This window comes from Ornithorhynchus anatinus, chromosome 2 (assembly GCF_004115215.2).
Source record: "Ornithorhynchus anatinus isolate Pmale09 chromosome 2, mOrnAna1.pri.v4, whole genome shotgun sequence".
Lineage (NCBI taxonomy): Eukaryota > Metazoa > Chordata > Mammalia > Monotremata > Ornithorhynchidae > Ornithorhynchus > Ornithorhynchus anatinus.
This window is the reverse complement of record NC_041729.1, coordinates 1993268-2013228: the sequence shown is the minus strand read 5'-3', so window position 1 is coordinate 2013228 and position 19961 is coordinate 1993268. Positions and strand designations below refer to the sequence as shown.

Below are 19961 nucleotides of genomic sequence, written 5' to 3'. Positions count from 1 at the left end.
GCCCTGTCGGCCTGCCCGCCTCCCCGCCCGTCCGTCCGCCCGTCCGTCCGTCCGCCCGCTCACCTACCTACCTACCGGCCCGCCGGTCTGGCGAGCGGGGGCGGGAAGCTGAAGGGAGGGACGCCGGAAATCTTCCCGCCCCATTCGCAGAAAGAGCGGGTGTCCAACCTGCACCGTGTCCAACCTGATTAACTTGTATCTACCTCAGCGCTTAGAACAGCGCTTGGCACATAGCAAGCACTTAACGAGTGCCAAAATCATTATTGTCACTTTTCGCTTTAGGGGCCAACGCGTACTCTCCCCTACCTGTACTGTACTTTAAGTCTAAGAGCCAGTGTGTTTTCTCCAGTACTTGTAACGATGATAATAATGTTGATATTTGTAAAGCGCTTACTATGTGCAGAGCACTGTTCTAAGTGCCGGGGGAGGTAGAGGGTGATCAGGTTGTCCCACGTGGGGCTCACGGTTTTAATCCCCATTTTACAGATGAGGGAACTGAGGCCCAGAGAAGTGAAGTGACTTGCCCACAGTCACACAGCTGACACGTGGCAGAGCAGGGATTCGAACCCATGACCTGTGACTCCAAAGCCCGTGCTCTTTCCCCTGAGCCACGCTGCTTCTCATAATAATTATGGTATCTGTTACGCGCTTACTGTTTGCCAGGCACTATTCTAAACGCTGGGGTACTGTTCTGAGCGCCGGACTAAGCGCTCTTTGGGCCAGAGTGTATTCCAGCACGTTCTCCACGATCCTCCTCCCCTGAAATCTCTCCCTCCTCTGGCCCGTTCCGCGTTGTTTCACTGGCCCACATCTAGTTCCCTTCCCAAACTTCCGTTTCCGGCGGGGGATCCGCTTCGGAAATCTGTTCCGCTTCCACGTGCGGCCCTTCCCGGGGTCACCCCCGAACCCTCATTCATTCAGTCGTACTTATTGAGCGCTTACTGTGTGTAGAGCGTTTGGGAAAGTACAACAGAACAATAAACAGTGACATTCCCTGCCCACAGTGAGCTTATAGTCTAAGGGGGGGAGACAGACGTCAGTACAGTCCCTCCCTCCCTCCCTCCCTCCCTCCCGCCTTTCTCTATCCCCATCTCTCTCTCTCTCTCACCACTGTCATGATAATAAGAGCCGAGGTATCTGTTGAGCTCCCGCTCTGCTCCAAGCACTGTACTAAGCGCTAGGTTAGGTACAGGATAATCTGGTTCCACTTGGGGCTCCCAGTGTAAGTAGGAGGGAGAACAGAAATTGAATTTCCACTTTACAGATGAGGGGACCGAGGCACAGAGAAGTCAAGTGACTCGCCCGAGGTCCCCCAGCAGGTACGTGGCTGAATCGGAATCAGAACCCAGGTCCTTGGCTCCCGGGCATGCTGCTTCTGACCGACTCCCTTTCCCACTCCTGCTCCACATTGTGAGAAGCGGCGGGGCCTGGTGGATGGAGCACAGGAGGACCTGGGTTCTAATCCTGGCTCCACCAATTGTCTGCTGTGTAACCTTGAGCAAATCGGTTCGCTTCCTCTGTGCCTCAGTTACCTCGTCTGTAAAATGGAGGTAGAGACTTTGAGCCCCAGGTGGGTCAAGGACTGCGTCCAACTGGCTGCCTAGTGTCTACCCCAGCGCTCGGAGCAGTGCTTGATGCCTAGTAAGTGCTTAGACGGGTACCGTCGGCGTCGTCACCTGGGCTCTTATCTGTTTAAGCTTATCCCAGCTTCACCGCTGCCTGCCGTGCGGCCTTGGGCAAGTCACTTCACTTCTCTACGCCTCGGTTTCCTCCTCTAAAATCTGTTTCCTTGTATGTCCTGCGTCCCTCCCCTCCTTCGAGAGGGGAGGGCCTCGCTGGGCCGGGGAAGGGCTGGTTTGGAAGCCCGAAGGTCCCCGCAGAGCCCGCAAGGGAACTGAGAGCCTTCGTCTGCCCGCCGGGCACCTAGGGCAACATCATGCCAGCCCTTGGGCTCCACCCTGAGACTCCACGAGGCCCCAGGTTGGAACCGAACCGAAGTCGGGGGGATTGTCACGGCGGGATCACCACCCGCCGAGGGCCAAGAATATCAGGTGGTCAATGCTGGGTCACTGGAGAGAATTAGAGATGGAGAGGGCAGGGTCGGGGGGTTGAGTGGTCCGTGCTGGGTCACTGGGGGAGAGCCGCGCGTTGGATGGTCCATCCCTAGCCACCAGGACAGGCGTCCAGGTGGACAGGCATCACCCGGTTCCTTCCCGTGAGGCGGGGACAGAGCCCTAGCCCGGTTGGACCCTGGCCCCGGGAACCACGTCGCTGACGGGCTTACGTTCTTCACAGGCCATGAGACCGAGGGACCAGATGGTCTCCCTGGGGAGGAGGCAGAGGCGGAGAAGGAGGAGGAGGAGGAGGAAGAGGAGGACGAGGAGGACGAGGACGAGAATCTCCCGGGATGCACCCTCTTCATCAAAAACCTCAACTTCTCCACGACAGAGGAAACACTGAAAGAAGTGAGTGGCGCCAAAAGGGCAGAGGGGAGGGAGGAGGGGGCTCTCGCCACCCTGATGCTGGGTCTCCGGCGACCACCCTCTTTGCCCACCGGCCACCCTCGGGCCCCTCAGCATCACCCTGACGTCCGAGCGGGTGCCATTGTGCCACGCCAACCGTCGCGGGCCGGTGCTGGGTCCTGAGCCGTCCGGGAGCCGAGGTAGGGCCCCCTCCCCGGGGTGTGGCAGGGTGGACCGGGCCCTCGTTCCCTCGGGACTCCCAGTGGGACAGGAGTCACGTGATCCGCGGGCATGGCCGGATAGCCCGCGGTGTTCCACCTTGGGCAAGTCACGTCACTTTTCTGGGTTTCGGTTTCTTTCTCCGTAAAATGGGGATCCCATACCCGCTCTCCCTCCCCTTCGACCTGTGAGGCTCATTGGGACGGGGACCGTATCTACCCAGCGCTCAGCCCAGTGCTTGGCACATTATAAGTGCTTAAGAAATACTGTCGTTATTGATTGTATTAGCATGATCAGCTGCAGAGAGCCTGATTGGAGAGGGCTGGGGGGGGGGGCCTTGTAATTAATAATAATGGCAATAATGGTAATCGTTAAGCACTTACCTTGTGCCTGGCACTGTCCTAAACACAGTCCCTGTCCCAGGTGGGGCTCAATTTGAATCCCCATTTTATAGATGAGGTAACTGAGGCACAGAGAAGTGAAATGATTTGCCCAAGGTCACACAACTGACAAGTGGCAGAGTCAGGCTTAGAACCCATGACCTTCTGACTCCCGGGCCCTTGTTCTATCCACTGTGCCGCGCTTTCAGCCCTCCCCTTCCCCAAAACCCCGGGCCCCGACCACGTAAGGAAACGTTCCCAAACTGTTTTCCAGGCCTTTTCCAAAGCGGGAGCCGTGAGGACCTGTTCCATCTCCAAGAAGACGAACAGAGCAGGTAGGGGCTTGGGCATCTAGGCACCGGAGAGAATGCTTGCAGCAGCCGCATGCCAGCCAAGCACATGCTAGTGGCGTGTGCACTCACCGGGCACACGCCAGACCTAGGGTCCACCCTGTGCTGCTGGGAAAGGCCTCCAGCTCTCTTTATCCGGGAATTGGATTTTCCTGCTCTCCCAGAACATTCCCCCCTCGAGACATCCGCCGCCCCGGCCTTCTTTCCCCGGAGACTGCTGGCAGCCGGGTGGCGGGGGCTGGGTTTGCTGACGGCACCCCGACCCTGAAAAAGAGAGTAGCGATAGGATTTATTAAGCACTTCCTGTGTGCAGGGCACCGTACTAAACACTAGGAAAAAAATACAGTTGGGAATCGGATACGGTCCCTTTCCTCGGGAGGGGGGGGCTCACAGTTTAAGGGACTCCACTTCCCTAGGCTTGAGTCCTGTCGGAGCAGCCCGGCTTGGGGTCCCTCCCTCCGACCCCTCGCCGTGGGGAGCGGGAGGGGCACGGGGAAGGGTCGGACCCAGCCGAGGGGTGATAGCTCTGCCCCGGCCCCCCCGGAGGGAAGCTTCCGGCCGGGGGCGCGGGGTCCCGGGCGCAGGCCAGCGCCGGGCCCGGCAGCCTCCAGCGTCGTCCGATCTCCCTCCCGTGCCCGACGACTGCAGGGACGCAGCATTCCCTGGGCTTCGGCTTCGTGGGATACCGGAGACCCGAGCAGGCCCAGAAGGCCCTCCGGCAGCTCCAGGTAAAGTAGCCGCCGCGATCACCGGAGCCACCGGCGGCCGGCTCGCCGGGTGCGGGCAACTGGGCTGAGGGTCTGCTGACTACAGACCGTCTCGACTGTTGTTGGGCAGCGAGTGTCTCTATCTACTGCCGAATTGTACATTCCGAGCGCTCGGTACGGTGCTCTGCGCGGTGCGCTCAATAAGTGCGATCGAATGAACAGTCAACTGGACCAAGTGCCCACCAGCTGCGGTGGATATATCGAGCACCCGCCGAGTACAGTGAACCGTACCGAGCGCCCGCCGGGCGTGGCGAACCGTACCGAGCGCCCGCCGGGGGCGGCGAATTGTACCGAGAACCTGCCGGGTGCAGTGAACCGAGCTGAGCACCCACCGGGGGGAATGGACGCTGCGTCGGGCGCTGGGGGAGTAGGACCCGAAGCAGGTGTTCCGAGCCTCCCGGGGGTCAGCGTGGTGTCCTGAGGTCTTGGGAGAGGACAACAGAGGTGCACGGCGCATTCCTCGCTGCCCACCACGAGCCCACCCTCTAATGGGGGGGCTGAGAAATGCTCTGAAATTGAGTAATGCGGGTGAACGATCGACAGGCCGGTTGGTTATACACGTATATGCCCCCGGTTGCTCCCCAAGAGCGAATAGCTAAGCGAGCCTATGCCGGATGGTTGTCGGGGTGACCGGTGGCGTCGCGGGTTAATCGGGGAGGCCCTCCTGGAGGAGGAGGGCTATTCCGAGGGCTCGGCCAGCGGGGAGGTGCGGTGGCCGGGCAAGGGGTGGGATGCGGGATGCCTGCCGCCTTCGGTCTTCCAGGGCTGCCTGGTGGACGGACACAAGGTGGAGGTGAAGATCTCGGAGCGGGCCATCAAGTGAGTGTCCCCGTATCCCCGGGGGGGACAAGCGGGGGGGGGCCCGGCCGACTCCCTCCTCTCCGGGCCCTAGGCGTGTCCCGCAGCCGGGTGACCCCAACAAGCGTGGGTCTGGAGTGAACGCGCGTCCACCCCTGGCTTTGGCGGGACGGGCCCGGCGAGGCAGGCGTGGCAAAAGGTCGATGAAGGTCATCTTTATCGAGCACTTACGGTGTGTAGAGCAGTATACTGCGCCCTTGGGAAAGGACAGTACAACACAGAACAGACACGTTCCCGATAATAACGATGGTACCTGTTAAGCTCTCGCTATGTGCCAAGCGCCATTCCCAGCGCTGGGGTAAATACAAGTTCATCGAGTTGGACACAGTCCCCGTCCCGAATGGGGCTCACGGGTCTCCCCGTTTTACAGATGAGGTAACTGAGGCACGGAGGAATGAAGTGAGTCAGTCACCCAGGGTCACGCAGCCGACATGCAGCGTGGCTCAGTGGAAAGAGCGCGGGCTTTGGAGTCAGAGGTCATGGGTTCGAATCCCGGCTCGGCCACTTGTCAGCCGTGTGACTTTGGGCGAGTCACTTAACTTCTCGGTGCCTCAGTTACTTCATCTGTAAAATGGGGATTAAGACTGTGAGCCCCACGTGGGACAACCTGATTCCCCTGTGTCTACCCCAGTGCTTAGAACAGTGCTCGGCACGTAGTAAGCGCTTAACAAATACCAACATTATTAGAACTCAGGTCCTTCTGACTCCCAGGTCCGTGCTCTATCCACTAAGCCACGCTGCTTCTCTCCATTAGAGAAGGAGCGGGTGGAGCGACAGGGCGCGGGAGGTGCGGTCTTTCGGGGGGCCTCCTCTGGCCACTTGCACCCCTTCCACTGGGGCGGGTAAACAGGGCTGAGAACCAGCCCCCCTCCCTCCGGCATCCCGCCGTAGCCGCCGACGTCCCCCTTTAGGGTCTGCTGGGGCCGGAGGTGGGCGAGGGGCCGGGGTGACGCTGTCCGTCCCTCGATTCCCCAGGACGGCCGTGACCTCTGCCCGCAAGAAGCAGAAACCCGCGAAGCAGAAAACGGCCAAGATCCTCGTCCGCAACATCCCCTTCCAAGCGACCGTCCGGGAAATCCGGGAGCTGTTCAGGTAAGGGGAGCCCAGCGGGGGTCCACCGTCCCGCCGAGGAGCCGCCCTCCACCCCGGCGCCGGCCCCCCGGCACGGGAGCGGGCGCGGCTTTTCCGAGACCCCTCCTCTGCTCCGCGCCCGGCTCCTCCTCCTCCTCGGTCTCGGTGTTGGTTTTCGGACGTGGCGGTCCGTTCTCGGGTCCGGGTGAGCGTGATGGGGCTCGGCTTTCCTCCCGCGCAGAGGCTTCTGGCACCGAGAGGGCGCTGCAGGTAGAGGCCGGAAGGTCGGAGCGCGGGGAGACCCGTCTCGGTTGCAAAACAGATGACAGTTTAGTGTTTGTTTTTTTGTCTGTTTAATGGTATTTAAGTGCCAACTACGTGCCAAGCTGTGGGCTTGGCTCTGGGGTGGAAACCAGATCATCAGATGGGGGCCAGCCCCTGGCCCGCCAAGGGAACCGGTTCTAAAAGAGAGGGAGAGTGGACCTGATGATGATGATAATAATAGTAATGATAATAATTGTGGAAATCAAGTGCTTACTTTGTGCCAGGCACTGTACTAAACTCTGGGGTAGATACGGAGTATTATTGAGTTGGACACGGTCCCTGTCCGGCACAGTCTTATATCCCTCTTTTACAGATGAGGGAACTGAGGCCCAGAGAAGTGAAGTGACTTGCCCAGAGACACCCAGCAGACGAGTGACGGAGCGTGGCTTAATGGAAAGAGCACGGGCTTGGGAGACAGAGGAAGTGGGTTCTAATCCTGGCTCCGCCACTCGTCTGCCGTGTGACCTTTGGCATGTCACTTAACTTCTCTGGGCCTCAGTTCCCTCATCTGTAAAATGGGGATTAAGACTGTGAGCCCCGTATGGGACAACTTGATTTCCTCGTTTCTACCCCAGCACTTTCAACGGTGCTTGACACATAGTAAGCGATTAACAAATAGCATAAAAAAAAAAAGGTGGCGGAGCCAGGATTAGAACCCGGGCCCTCCTGGCTCCCAGGCCCAGGCTTTTATCCGGGAGGCCAAGCTGCTTTTGATTCCCATTTCACAGAGGAGGAACCAGAGGCCCAGAGAGGTGAAGTGCCATGTCCAAGAGCGCACAGCACGCCCGGGGCGGAGGGGCCAAGGGGGACGGAGCCGGGAGTAAAATCCGGGGGTCCCAACTCCTGGTCCTGGGCTCTTTCCACTGGTACCTTGATGGGCAGGCATTATGAACGGAGAACACAGTCTCTGCCCTCAGGGTGTTTCCGGTCTAAAAGCAGGAGTAGAAGTAGTAGAATTTATTGAGCACCCACTGGGCGTAGCGCACCGAGCTAAGCGCTTGGGGAAGACTAAACCGAAGCGGCCCGTTCCCCGCCAACGTAGAGCTTCCTTAGAACGGGTCGGCACGATCCCCGTCCTCAAGGGAGGGTGTGCGGGGGGAGATGGGCACCGGAAGGAATCCCCGGTAGGAGGATGTGATGGAGGCGGGCAAGGGGTCGAGCCGGGATTCGAATCCCGGTCTCCCGATTCCCGCCTGGGCTCTTTCCCCGAAATACGCTCTGGCCCCCGGCCCCCCGACTGAGTGTATTTCTGGGGGTGCAGCGTGGTCTCTCCCCCTCCCTGGTGGAGTCTGCGTTGGTACGGCTTGCCGCCACCCCCGGGAAACGCGGTCCTTCAGGCCGGTTGATGGATGGACGGATGGACGGATGGACGGATCGATCGGCCGCTTCGCTTTCTCCTGGCTTCTGCAGCGCCTGTCCATTCCTCGGGCGGAGCAGCAGGGGGCGCCCTGAGCCTTCCCTGGAATCCCGGGCCCCGGGGCCTGGAGGAGCCGGGGGCCGGCGAAAGTCAGGGCTGGGAAGAGCCTGGGGTCCGGAGAAGCGCGGGGCCGGGAGAAGCCGGAGCTGGGGGCCGGGAGAAGCCAGGAACCGGGAGAAGCAGGGGTCAGGGCCTGGGGTCCTCCCTCCCCCGCCAGTTGGCCTAAGCCCCCCCGTTTGGGGGGGCTGTCTCAGCCGGGTGGAGAGACCCCCGGCGCCCCGGGGCCAAAAGCCGAGTTATCACCTCGGGCTGCCGGCGTGGAAGCGGCCGGGAGGGGATGCAGCGTCGAGGGCCAGGCCGGCGGGGGAGACCCCAGGCCGGCATCCAGCAGCGGCGCTGGCCCTCGGCTCCTCCTTTCCCCAGCCTGCCGGTACCTCACCCCGGCCCCCCTCCCCCGGACCACAGGGGTTTAGGAGACACAGACGGACGGGGGGGACGGGGGAGAGGCCTAGTGGAAAATGCCTGAGCCCGGGATTGCTGTGTGGCCGTGGGCAAGTGACTTCATTTCTCTGTGCCTCAGTTTCCTCAACTGTGAAATGGGGATTCAACACCTCTTCTCCCTCCTACGTAGACTGTGAGCCCCATGGGGGACGGGATCGGTGCCCGACCTAGTTAACTCCTACCTACCCCAGTGCTTATAGCAGTGTTGGACACAGAGTGAGCACTTCAAAAATCCCGTCGGTCTCATCTTCACAACACGGTTAAAATCCACCCTTTCCTCCGCCTCCGAACTGCTACCGCGTTAATGCGGTCACTCAGCCTATCCCTCCTGGATGACTGCGTCGGCCTCCCTGCTGACCTCCCAGCCTCCCGTCTCTCCCCTCTCCAGTCCAGACTTCACTCTCCTGCCCGGATCATTCTTCTACAGAAACGTTCAGGACGCGTCACCCCCCTCCTCAAAATACTCCAGTGGTCGCCCATCCACCGCCGTATCAAACGAAACTCCTCCCCACTGGCTTTAAAGCGCTCCATCCCCTTGCCCCCTCATACTTCACCTCGCTTCTCCCGCACACTTGGCTCCTCTCGAGCTAAACTTCTCCATGCGCCTTGATCTCGCCTGTCTCGCCGTCGACCCCTCTCCCACGTCCTGCCTCTGGCCCGGAACGCCCTTCTCCTTAATTCCGTCAGACAGTGACCCCCCCCCCCCCCCCCGTACCCTCCTTCAAAGCCTTATTGAAGGTCCATCTCCTCTTCGAGGCCTTCCCAGACTAAACCCCACTTTTCCACACCTCTCACTCCCTTCTGCATCACTCTGACCTGCTCCCTTAATTCATCCCCCCTTCCCATCTCCAAAGCACTTAAGTACATATCTGTAATTTTATTTGTATTAATGTCTGTCTCCCCCACCTAAGACGGTAAGCTCACTGTGGCCAGGGAATGTCTATAATCGATTGTACTTTCCTAAGGGCTTAGTAAAGTTCTCGGCACACAGTAAAGCGCTCAGTAAATATGAATGAATAAATGCCACAAAAAAAGAAAAAGCAACACCAGAGACCGGGCTGGGCTGGGGGTCTAAAGTTGGAGGGAAATGCCCAGGTGCCCACTCCCTGGGGTGGGGGTCTACTGGTATCTTCTGCTGGCACAAGGAGGTCTTTCCCTGAAATCGAGGGCAGGCTGGGCGTAGGAATGGAAGGGATCATCTGGACATTGACTGAGTCCTTTACCCTGTGCCAAGCTCTGGGACGGACGTCAGGATGTCAGATCTTACACACTGAGAAGCAGCTTAGCCAGATGGATAGAGCCCGGGCCTGGGAGTCAGAAGGATCTGCGTTCCAATTCCGGCTCCGCGACTCGCCTGCAGTGTGACCTTGGGAAAGTCGCTTCACTTTTCAGTGCTTTTCAGTTCCCTCATCTGTGAGATAGGGAGTCGATGCCTGTTCTCCATCTTAAACTATGAGCCCCATGTGGGACAGGGACTGTGTCCAACTTAATGAACCTGTACCTACCCCGGCGCTCAGAATGATGCTTGACCACACAGTAAGCCCTTAATAAATAAATAAATAAATACCTAAATAGAAACAATATAATTCAATCAGAGTCCCCGACCTACGTCTGTAGGGGAGGAAGTGCGGGGAACTGAGCTCCATTTTACAGATGAGCAGACAGTCACAGAAAAGTGACTCGCCCGGGATCACCCAGCAGGGCCAGTGGAGGAGCCAGGATTAGAACCCAGACCTCCTGACTCCCGGGCCTGGGCTCTTTCTCCCAAGCTACACTAAGTTGTTTTTTTATGGTATTTGTTAAGTGCTCACTATGCGCCAGGCACTGTACTAAGCGCTGGGGTAGATACAAGCTAATCAGGCTGGACACGGTCCATGTCCCGCATGGGGCTCACGGTATTAACTCCCATTTTACAGATGAGGTAATTGAGGTCCAGAGAAGCAAGGTGATTTTTAAGTTGAACGGGCGACGTGGCCCGCCCTGCCCACCAGGTGGGGCCTAGGGAGTTTGTCGGGGACATTCTGCACAGTGCTTAGCACAGAGCAAGCACTTAATAACAAATACCACAGTCATTACTATTATGTGGAGCAGGGGGATCGATTGGGAACCAGCCAGGGAACGAAACCTTTTGGCCAGGAGGCAGTCAGAAAATGAGTGCTATTTATTGAGTGTCTGCCGTGCAGAGCACTGAGCTAAGCACTTGAGGGATTATAATAGGGTTAGTAGACACGATCCCTGCCCTCATAGAGCTTACAGACTAGTGTGTGTGGGGAGCACTGGAGCGAGCACTTGAGAGAGTACAGTAGAGCTGGTAGAAATGATTCCTGCCCTTGTAGGAGCTTACCGTCCACTATGTGCCGAGCACTGTGGTGAGCGCTTGGGAGAGCACTCCCCCTCCGGACTGTAAGCTTATTGTGGACAGTGACTCTGTTATACCGTTATGTCGTACTCTTCCAAGTGCTTAGTCCAGTGCTGTGCACACAGTAAGCGCTCGGGAAATATGATTGACTGACAGACAACCGAACTAGAAAACAGGATCCCTGCCCCGAAGGAGCGGACAGACTGCCGTAACATTTCTGGTACATGTTAAGCGCTTACTCTGTGCCGGGCACCGTACTAAGCGCTGAGGCGGATCCAAGCTAATCAGGTTAGAGTCTCAGGCCCCATTTTACAAATGGGATAACTGAGGCCCAGAGAAGTGAAGTCACTTGCCTGAGGTCACGCAGCAGACAGGGGGCAGGGCCAGGATTAGAACCCATGACCTTCTAATTCCCAGGCCCGGGCTCTAGCCACTCCACCGGGCTTGCAGTATAACAGGGCTGACAGGCACATTCCCTGCTCACGACGAGCGTACAGTGTGGAAGGAAAGACAGACATCGACATAAAATAAATTAGGGATTTATAATAAAATAATTTTAATTTATAAGTAATAAATCACGTGTCCGGTCGCACACCCTGAATGCATCCCACACACATCCATACCTGCTCTGCACATTCCCCGCACATGCCCCCACCATGTACTGTGGGCAAGTCACTTAACGTCTCTGTGCCTCAGTTACCTCATCTGTAAAATGGGGATTAAGACTGTGAGTCTCAGGTGGGACAACCTGCTGACCCTGTATCTCCCCCAGCGTTTAGAACAGTGCTCCGCACATAGTAAGCGCTTGACGAATGCCAACATTATTATTATTATTATGCACCACCCTCGCCCTGCACATGCCCCGCACTTGTCCCACCCGAGCCCCGGGGAGAGGGGGCTCTGAAACCTCGTTCTCCTGGGTGGACGCGTGAGGCGGGGACACCCTTCTCGGCACCGGAGGCTCCGATCGCCCGACCTCCGGCCGGCCTCGCCGTTGGCCGGTTCCAGCCCCCCGGGGGCGGCGGAGGCCGGGGAACCCGAGGCCGTGCCGCCTGGGTGGGCGGGCGGGCCTCGGGGATGGAGGGGTTAAGGCCGGGGGGGAGGGGAGGGCCGGGAGAGGGACTTGAGATGCTCATTATTCACTGCCATCTCTCCCCAAAATCGTATTAATTTCACGCTGTCGCACAGCCCCGCGCACTTCTCGTCAGCCCGGCGATGGGGGAGGGGAGGCGGGCTGGGCCCCGAGCCGGGGGTGGGGGTGGAGGGGTGGGGAGGGAGGGGGAACCGGGGGCGCCAGCGGAGCTGCTGGATCGCGAACCCCAAGTCACCCAGCCAGGGCCAAGCAGCCTTCCGGCCCTCCCCTGCCTGTCCCTGCCCCTCCCCGCCCTTCCCTCCTAATAATAATAGTGGTATCTGTTCGGGGCTTACTACGTGCCAGGCGCTGTACTGAGCGCTGGGGTGGATACAAGCAGATCAGGTTGGACACAGTCCCGGTCCCCCGTGGGGGCTCACAGTCTCCATCCCCGTTTGACAGATGAGGTTACCGAGGCCCAGAGAAGCGTAGTGCCTTGCCCGGGGTCACACAGCAGGCGAGTGGCGGAGCCGGGATTAGAACCCGTGACCTTCTGACTCCCGGGCCCGTGCTCTATCCACTAGACCGTGCTGCTCCTCCGCTTCTGCCCCTTCCTGCTCTCCCCTCCGGCTCCTTGCTCCACCCTCCCTCTCCCGGTTGCTCGCTCCTCTCCCCTCTGCCTTCCCTCCTCCACCATGCTGTTCTCCACAACCGCTCCTTTACCCCCCACACGCTTCCCTATTCTCTCCCTGCTCCTCCCTGCTCTTCCCTCTGCCTCCCTTGCCCCTCTCATCTGCTTTCCGGGTCCCTCCCTTGCCCCTCCCTTCTCCCTACCCTTCCCTCCTCCGTCCCTACTCCTCCCTTGCCTCTCCCTGTACCTTCTTCCTCCTCCTCCCCCCTTCCTCCTCCTCCCCTGCACCTCCCAGCTCCTTTCTTGCCTCTCCCTGCTCCTCCTTTCACCTCCCTACCTTTCCCTCCTCCTCCCCTGCCCTTCCCAGCCCCTCTAGCCTGTAAGCTTCTTGTGGCCAGGGAATGTGTCTGTTTACTCTGCCGTCGTACTCTCCCAAGCACTTAGTTCAGTGCTCTGCACCAGAAGACGCTCAAGAGATACGAGCGACCGACTCCCAGACCCTCCAGGCCTGCCACACGTCGGGCATGAAGCAGAAAGCCCGGCTGGGCCGACCCCCGGGACGGTCGCCCACCGTCTCCCGGTGTTCACACCCCCGGCGTCGTGGGGCCGGCCCCGTGATCCAGCCGGTCAACCCAGGGTGTCCTCTCTGACCGCGGCGTTGTTTCGGGGCTCGCCACCCTTCCCGACACCCCTTCCTCACGGGTAGGGATGGACTGTCCGACACCACGACCTGCCTCATCGGGCGTGATCGGGATGATAGCGATCGTGATAATGACATCATTCGTTCATTCAATCATTCGCTCATATTTATTGACCGCTTACTGTGTACGGAACACTGTACTAAGCACTTCGGAGAGTACGGATGAGCCCGTCGTCGGGTAGGGGTTGTCTATCTGTTGCTGAATTGTACTTTCCAAGCGCTTAGTACAGTGCTCTGCACACAACAAGCACTCAATAAATACGATTGAGTGAATACAATAGACGTATTCCCTGCCCACCACAAGCTTCCAATCTAGAGGGGGAGACAGACGTTAATAGAAATAAATGAGTTACGGATGTGGACGTAAATGCTGTGGCGTTGGGATTTCACTTATATTAATGAGACTGGAAGCTCATTACGGTCAGGGAACGTATCCTCTTAAGTCTGTTGCGTCGTACTCTTTCAAGTGCTTAGTACAGTGCTCTGCACGGAGTAAGCCCTCAATAATTACCATTTATTGATTGATTGATTCACTGCGGATCAAGCAGCATACCGAGTTCCGGGGTAGATACAAGATCATAAGGTCAGACACGGTCCCTGTCCTATATGGGGCTCACAGTCTACGTAGAAGGGAGAACGTGGAAATTTAATTGCCATTTTACAGATTATCGAGGTCCATATTCTTTAGGTGACCTGCCCGAGGTCACGCAGCAGGCCAGTGGCAGAATCGGAATTAGAACCCAAGTCCCCTGACTCCCATTACTAGGTCTTCGTCCTGCCTCCTTAGACTGAACCCCGTGTGGGATAGGGACTGTGTCTGACCTAATTGTCTTGTCTCTTTCTCAGAGCTTAGTACAGAGGAGGCGCCTAATTGATTCTATTGTTATTATTATTATTACTATTATTATCGTCAGTATTATCCAGCTTTTGAAGGGCTCTTATGGCTATTGCACGTCATTGTTCAGAAAAGGGGTGGCTTTTTACTGGACTGCCCGCTCGGGAAAGGAAGTGGGACAGTCGTCATGGATGACAATTGGAAGCTCTCACTCTGTGCTAAGTCGTGGGGGAGCCTGCCAGGCCCAGAGGGCTCAGGGTTCGGGAGGGAGAAGGCATTTGGAAGCCTCGGGCTGGGCTGGGGGAGGCCTGAAATCTAGGCCCCCGCTTTGAAGGGTGGCGGGGCGAGGCGGGAGGAGGCGGGGACCCACCTCCGAAGCTGATGCCCTCACTGGGTGGACCGCGGGGAAGGGGGGCGAACTGGGGGTGGGATAGGAGAGCAGGACGTAGGAGGGGGCCTGAGGGAGTGAGGAGAGAGCACGGAAATAATAATTATTGGTATTTGTTAAGCGCTTACTATGTGCAAAGCATTGTTCAGAGCGCTGGGGAGGATACAAGGTGATCAGGTTATCCCACGTGGGGCTCACAGTCTCAATCCCCATTTGACAGATGAGGGAACTGAGGCCCAGAGAAGTTAAGTGACTTGCCCAAAGCCACACAGCTGACAAGTGGTGGAGCCGGGGTTTGAACCCATGATCTCTGACTCCCCAGCCCCGGGCTCTTTCCACTGAGCCACCCTGCTTCTCGAAGGGGTGGTTAATGGAGTACGGTAAGGGAGAGGGACGGGGGATAGTGGGGCATTCATTCATTCATTCATTCATTCATTCATTCATTCGATTCAGTTGTATTTATCGAGCACTTAGTCTGTGCCGAGCGCCGTACTAAGCACTTGAGTGCTAACGATAAACGGACGCTTTCCCCGCCCACAATGAGCTTACAGTCTTGGGGAGGTGGGGAAGACGGATGTTAATAGAAATCAATAAATGACAGATATGGGCTCCAGTGGTGCGGGGCTGGGAGGTGGGAAGAACAAAGGGAGCAAGTCAGGGTGCTGGAGAAGGGAATGGGAGAGGAGGAAATGTGGGGCTTAGTCTGGGAAAGTCTCTTGGAGGAGACGGGCCTTCAGTTTGGCTCCGAAAGTTGGGGAGAGTCATTGTTGGGGAGGGAGACCGGGGGAGGGTGGATAGAATGGGGTGGGGGGGATAGTGGGGCATGGTGGGGAAGGGGGTCCGGGGAAGTGGGGAGAGAGTGGGGTGGTGAGGGGGGAGTAGGGCATGGCGAGGGAGGGGAGGCGGGAGAGTGGGGAGAGAGCAGGAGTGGAGGGAAGGTGGGGGCGCAGCCCCGAGCTAGCCGTTCATTTGTATCTCATTTTCGCGTTATTAGCGGGCCCGGGCTTGGGAGACTGTTTTGACAGCGCCTGTCAGGGAGGTGCCAGCTTCTGCCATCGCCGCTCAGAGCTCACAGACACCTACGCCAGGCAGGGGGCTCGGGGGTCCCAGGGGAGGTGGGGATGGGGGCAGGGGAACGGGCCGGGGGAGCGCCTGGGCTCGAAGCCCCGAACTGCCCGATGATGTTCTCGCCCCGTCCCTCTGCCTCCCTGTGCCTCCTTATCGCTGTCCCCGTAGCCCTGACCCTATCTCCCCATCCCCGTTTCCCCGTTCCCCCCATCTCTGTCTCTCCTTCCCTCTGGTCTCTCCCCACATCCACACACAATAGCTCACCCGTTGCCCACAGCGTTTGTATTTTTCAACCCACCTGTAGGGAAGACCATCAAAGGTGCAGGCTCTGTTTGGTGTTGGTGTCATCTGAGGGTTTTGGGGAAGAGGGCGGGCTGGGGTCGGGGGGAGGAGGAAGGAGAACGCCCCCCTTTCCCCCCGACCTCGTTAGCAGTGAATTGTCTGTGTGGCGGTGCTGAGAACATTAGTACGGAGGGTAGAACGAGGGCTAGGGCAGCAGACGCTGGGGTTTTGGAGGGTCCCTCCCCCGGGCACTCACCATTTAAGCGTGCGCAGCAGGGGCCGGGGACAAGGAGGGGGAGCCGTCTGCTGCTTGTCTGCTGTGTGACCTTGGGCAAGTCACTTCATTTTTCTGTGCCTCGGTTTCCTCAACTGTACGTTGGGGATCCAGTACCTGTTCTCCCATTTACTTAAGCTGTGATCCCTCGGTGGGACGCGGACTGTGTCCAACTCGATTAGCTGGTATCCACCCCGGTGCTCTGTACAGTGCCTGGCACATAATGAGCACTTGACAAACACCGTTAAAAAAATCTACCCGCTGCCATAATAACAACGACAACAATAGCAGCGGTTTTGATTGAGCCTGAACTGCGTGCCCAGCCCTAGCCATAATGATAATAATGATACTATTAATTGTGGTATTTGTTAAGTGCTTACTGTGTGTCGGTCACCGTACTAAGCACTGACGTGGATACAGGTAAATTGGGTGGGACACGGTCCCTGTCCCATATGGGGCTCACAGTCTTAATCCCCATTTTATAGATGGGGTAACTGAGGCCCGGCGAAGTGAAGTGACTTACCCGAGGTCTCACAGCAGACGAGTGGTGGGTAGAGCTGGGCTTAGAACCCATGTCCTTCTGAGTTCCAGGCCTGTGCTCTGTCCACTAGACGATGCAGAGTCCGGGTTCACCGAGATCTGAACATGCTTGAAACTGGCGTCTCCAATCCCCCGCTTACGGGCCTGTACTTATCCGCAAGCCTGGTTTAGTAAGGAGAGCTGTGGGCTCTGGAAGCGGGGGGAAGCTTTTCCGAGTTCTTGGATTTTCCCAGACTTCCTTCTCCTTCGACAGCTTCCCCGGCATGGAGCCCTTCCCTCAATCTCAACCCCAAGTCACGGTACTAAACGTTCCGTGCTAATCGCCGGGGGAAATACAAGTTCCGTGAGTCAGGCACGGCTTCCCAGTGGTGGGCGTTTGAGGGTTAGTTTCTGCGGGTCCAGGGCATTCGGGATGGGGACGGCCCCCGGACCCGCGGCCCCTGAATCAATCAGCGGTATTTATTGAGTGCTTCTGTACAGAGAACACTTTACTGGGCTTGAGAGAGTAGAATTTAACATAGCTGGTAGACACGCGTCCTGCCCGAAATGAGCTAAAGTGCTTTGTGCCCTAACTGGGGGGGTCCCCAAAAGCAGCATCTGACGGTCCCCGAGAACCGCGGCCAAAGTCCAGTCAGTCCTGTTGTTGCCGCTACTCTCCCCGGCTCCAAAGCCTCTTTGAAGGCCCACCTCCTCCAAGAGGCCTTCCCTGACTAAGCCTTCCTTTCCTCTTCTCCCACTCCCTTCTGCCTCACCCTGACCTGCTCCCTCGGTTTTTCCCTTCTCCCGGTCCCGCACGACTTACGTCCATATCTGTCATTTATATATATTAACGTCTCTCTCCCCGCCCCTAGACTGTAAGCTGGTTGTGTGCAGGGAATGTGTCTGTGTACTGTTGTGTTGTACTCTCCCAAGCTCTTGGTACAGTGCTTTGCACACAGTAGGTGCTCAATAAATACAATCAAATGAAGGAAGGAAGGAGCAAAGCGTGCCAGCTGGGTTATAGTAGGAGAGTAGCGAGGTGTTGAGCGATTCAAAGCGGATGATAATGAGGTTCTGTCTGATGCGGAGGCGGATGGGCAACCACTGGAGGTTCTTGAGGCGTGGGGAGTCATGAACCGAACGTTGTTCTTTATAGAGAAAGGTCCTGGGCAGCAGAGCGAAATGTGGACTGGAGTGGGGAGAGGCAGGGGGCAGGGAGGTCAGTGAGGAGGCTGACGCAGTGGTTGAGCACAGCAAGCGCTCAATAAATAGGGTCGAATGAAGGAGAGAAAGGATAAGCGCTCGGACCAGCCTGGTGCCAATCTGGTTGGTTGGAGGGGATGGGGCAGCTTCGAGAGTGGTTGTGAAGGCGACACTGGCAGGATTCGGTGACCTCAATCAGGAGTATTTACTGAGCAAGGCACAGAACTAAGCATCTGGGAGAGTAAAGTAGAGGCAGATGTGATCCCCCGCCTTCAGGTAGCTGACAGTCTGATGTGGGCAGAGCACTGTACTGAAGACCTGGGAGAGGACAGTAGAGTTAGTAGAAACCCTGTCCTTAGGGTGCTTACAGTCTGTTACGTGCAGAGCATCGTGCTGAGTGATTGGAAGGGCACGATAGAGTTGGTAGATGCTACTTATGCCTGTGTACTTGTTTTGCTGTCTGTCTCCCCACTTCCAGACGGGGAACCCATTGTGGGCGGGGATTGTCTCTATTTGTTGCTGAATTCTACTTCCCAAGTGCTTAGTATAGTGCTCTGCACACAGTAGTAAGCACTTAATAAATGTGATTGAATGAATTAATGAATGATCCCTGCCTCCAAGGAACTTACGGTCTACTGTAATATTGATGGTGTTCGTTAAGCACTTATTATATGCCAGCCACTCTACTAATCCATGAGGTGTATGCAAGCAAATCGAGTTCGACACGGCCCCCGTCCCAGTCTCAATCCCCATTTTCCATATGAGATAACTGAGGCCCAGAGAAAGTGACTCGCCCAAGGTCACACAGTAGACGCTGAAGGGCGAGTCCTTAGAGGAAAAAGGCGTGGAGGGTGAGGGGTCCTCCCCTGCCCCGAGGGCAAAGTCCAGTAGAGCCCACCACCCTCTCACCTCCTGAAGCTGCTATTGGAGACGGAGGAGACCGGGCGGAACCACCATGGCATCCGCCGGCTGGGCTTTCCTGAACGAAGCAGTGTGACCTAGTGGCTGGAGCCCAGGCCTGCGAGTCAGAAAGTCCCGGATTCTGATCCCGGCTCCGTCACTTGTCTGCTGTGTGGTCTTGGGTGAGGCGCTTCACTTCTCTGGGCCTCAGTTCCCTCATCTGTATAATGGGAATTGAGACAGTGAGCCCCATGTGGGACAGGGGTCCAACCCCATTTGCTGGTACCCACCCCAGCGTTTAGTACAGTGCCTGGCACATAGTAAGCGCTTAGCAAATACCAATTCCTGGCCTGTTGCGTGGCCTCTTCCTTGCCCTTGACGTTTTTGTTTTATTGTTTGGGTGGTGGTGGTGGTGGTGATGGTGGTTTGTGGTTGTTTTTTAAGGTACTTTTTAAGCACTCACTAGGTGCCAAACACTGTGCTAAACCCTGAGGTAGATACAGCGTGGCTCAGTGGAAGGAGAACGGGCTTTGGAGTCGTAGGTCATGGGTTCGAATCCCGGCTCTGCCACTTGTCAGCTGGGTGACTGTGGGCAAGTCACTTAACTTCTCTGTGCCTCAGTTACCTCCTCTGTAAAATGGGGATTAAGACTGTGAGCCCCACGTGGGACGACCTGATTCCCCTGTGTCTACCCCAGCGCTTAGAACAGTGCTCTGCACATAGTGAGCGCTTAACAAATACCAACATTATTATTGTTATTATTATACCAGGTAATCAGGTCGGACCGATTCTTTCATTCGTTCGTTCCTTCCCCTCAGTACATCAGTGGCATTTATTGAGCCCGTACTATACGCAGAGCACTGTACTAAGCATTTGGGAGAGCGCAGTGCAACAGTGTAACAGAATTAGCAGCCCCGGTCCCGCTCACGCCAGCAACAGAGGGTTCCCTGCTCACCTCCGGACGGCCGTCCGGGACAGCCTTCCCAACCACAGGGAAAGACGTGGCCATCCCAGGGACAGAGGCCAACACAAACCACTCTCTTGCCCACGGTGCAACAGGAGGATGAAGAGGAAATAGAAGGAGGAAAGAGGAAAAGGAGAAGGAGGTTCTTTGCATATTGCCAACGATACACAATAACTGCTGTCTCTTTGCTTGCAAACTTTGCAAAGCAACTCTCTTTCGGCCGGCCACCACATCTAGCTCTTAGTGCTTGGCACATAGTAAGCGCTTGGCCGGTACCATCATGATTATAAACAGTCGCAGCTGCTTCTCCTCATCCCGATCCCACGTCCACGCCCGAGAACCCCCCCGGAGATGAGAAGCCTCGTTGGCAGGGAAAGCCCCCTTTCGCCCGAGAGGTCTCAGCCCCGGGTTCTCTCC

At 57.3% G+C, this 19961-nt stretch overlaps 1 protein-coding gene across 1 annotated transcript in view; it reads left to right on the top strand.

The window, feature by feature from the left end:
• RBM19 (RNA binding motif protein 19) overlaps positions 1–19961 on the top strand; it is a 97572-nt gene that overhangs the window by 26048 nt on the left and 51563 nt on the right. Inside the window, exons 17-21 of the mRNA XM_029058132.2 lie at positions 2296–2465; positions 3336–3396; positions 4060–4139; positions 4942–4997; positions 6012–6128. Of these exons, the coding sequence (XP_028913965.1) occupies positions 2296–2465; positions 3336–3396; positions 4060–4139; positions 4942–4997; positions 6012–6128 (484 nt within the window). The remainder of the gene's footprint in view (positions 1–2295; positions 2466–3335; positions 3397–4059; positions 4140–4941; positions 4998–6011; positions 6129–19961) is intronic.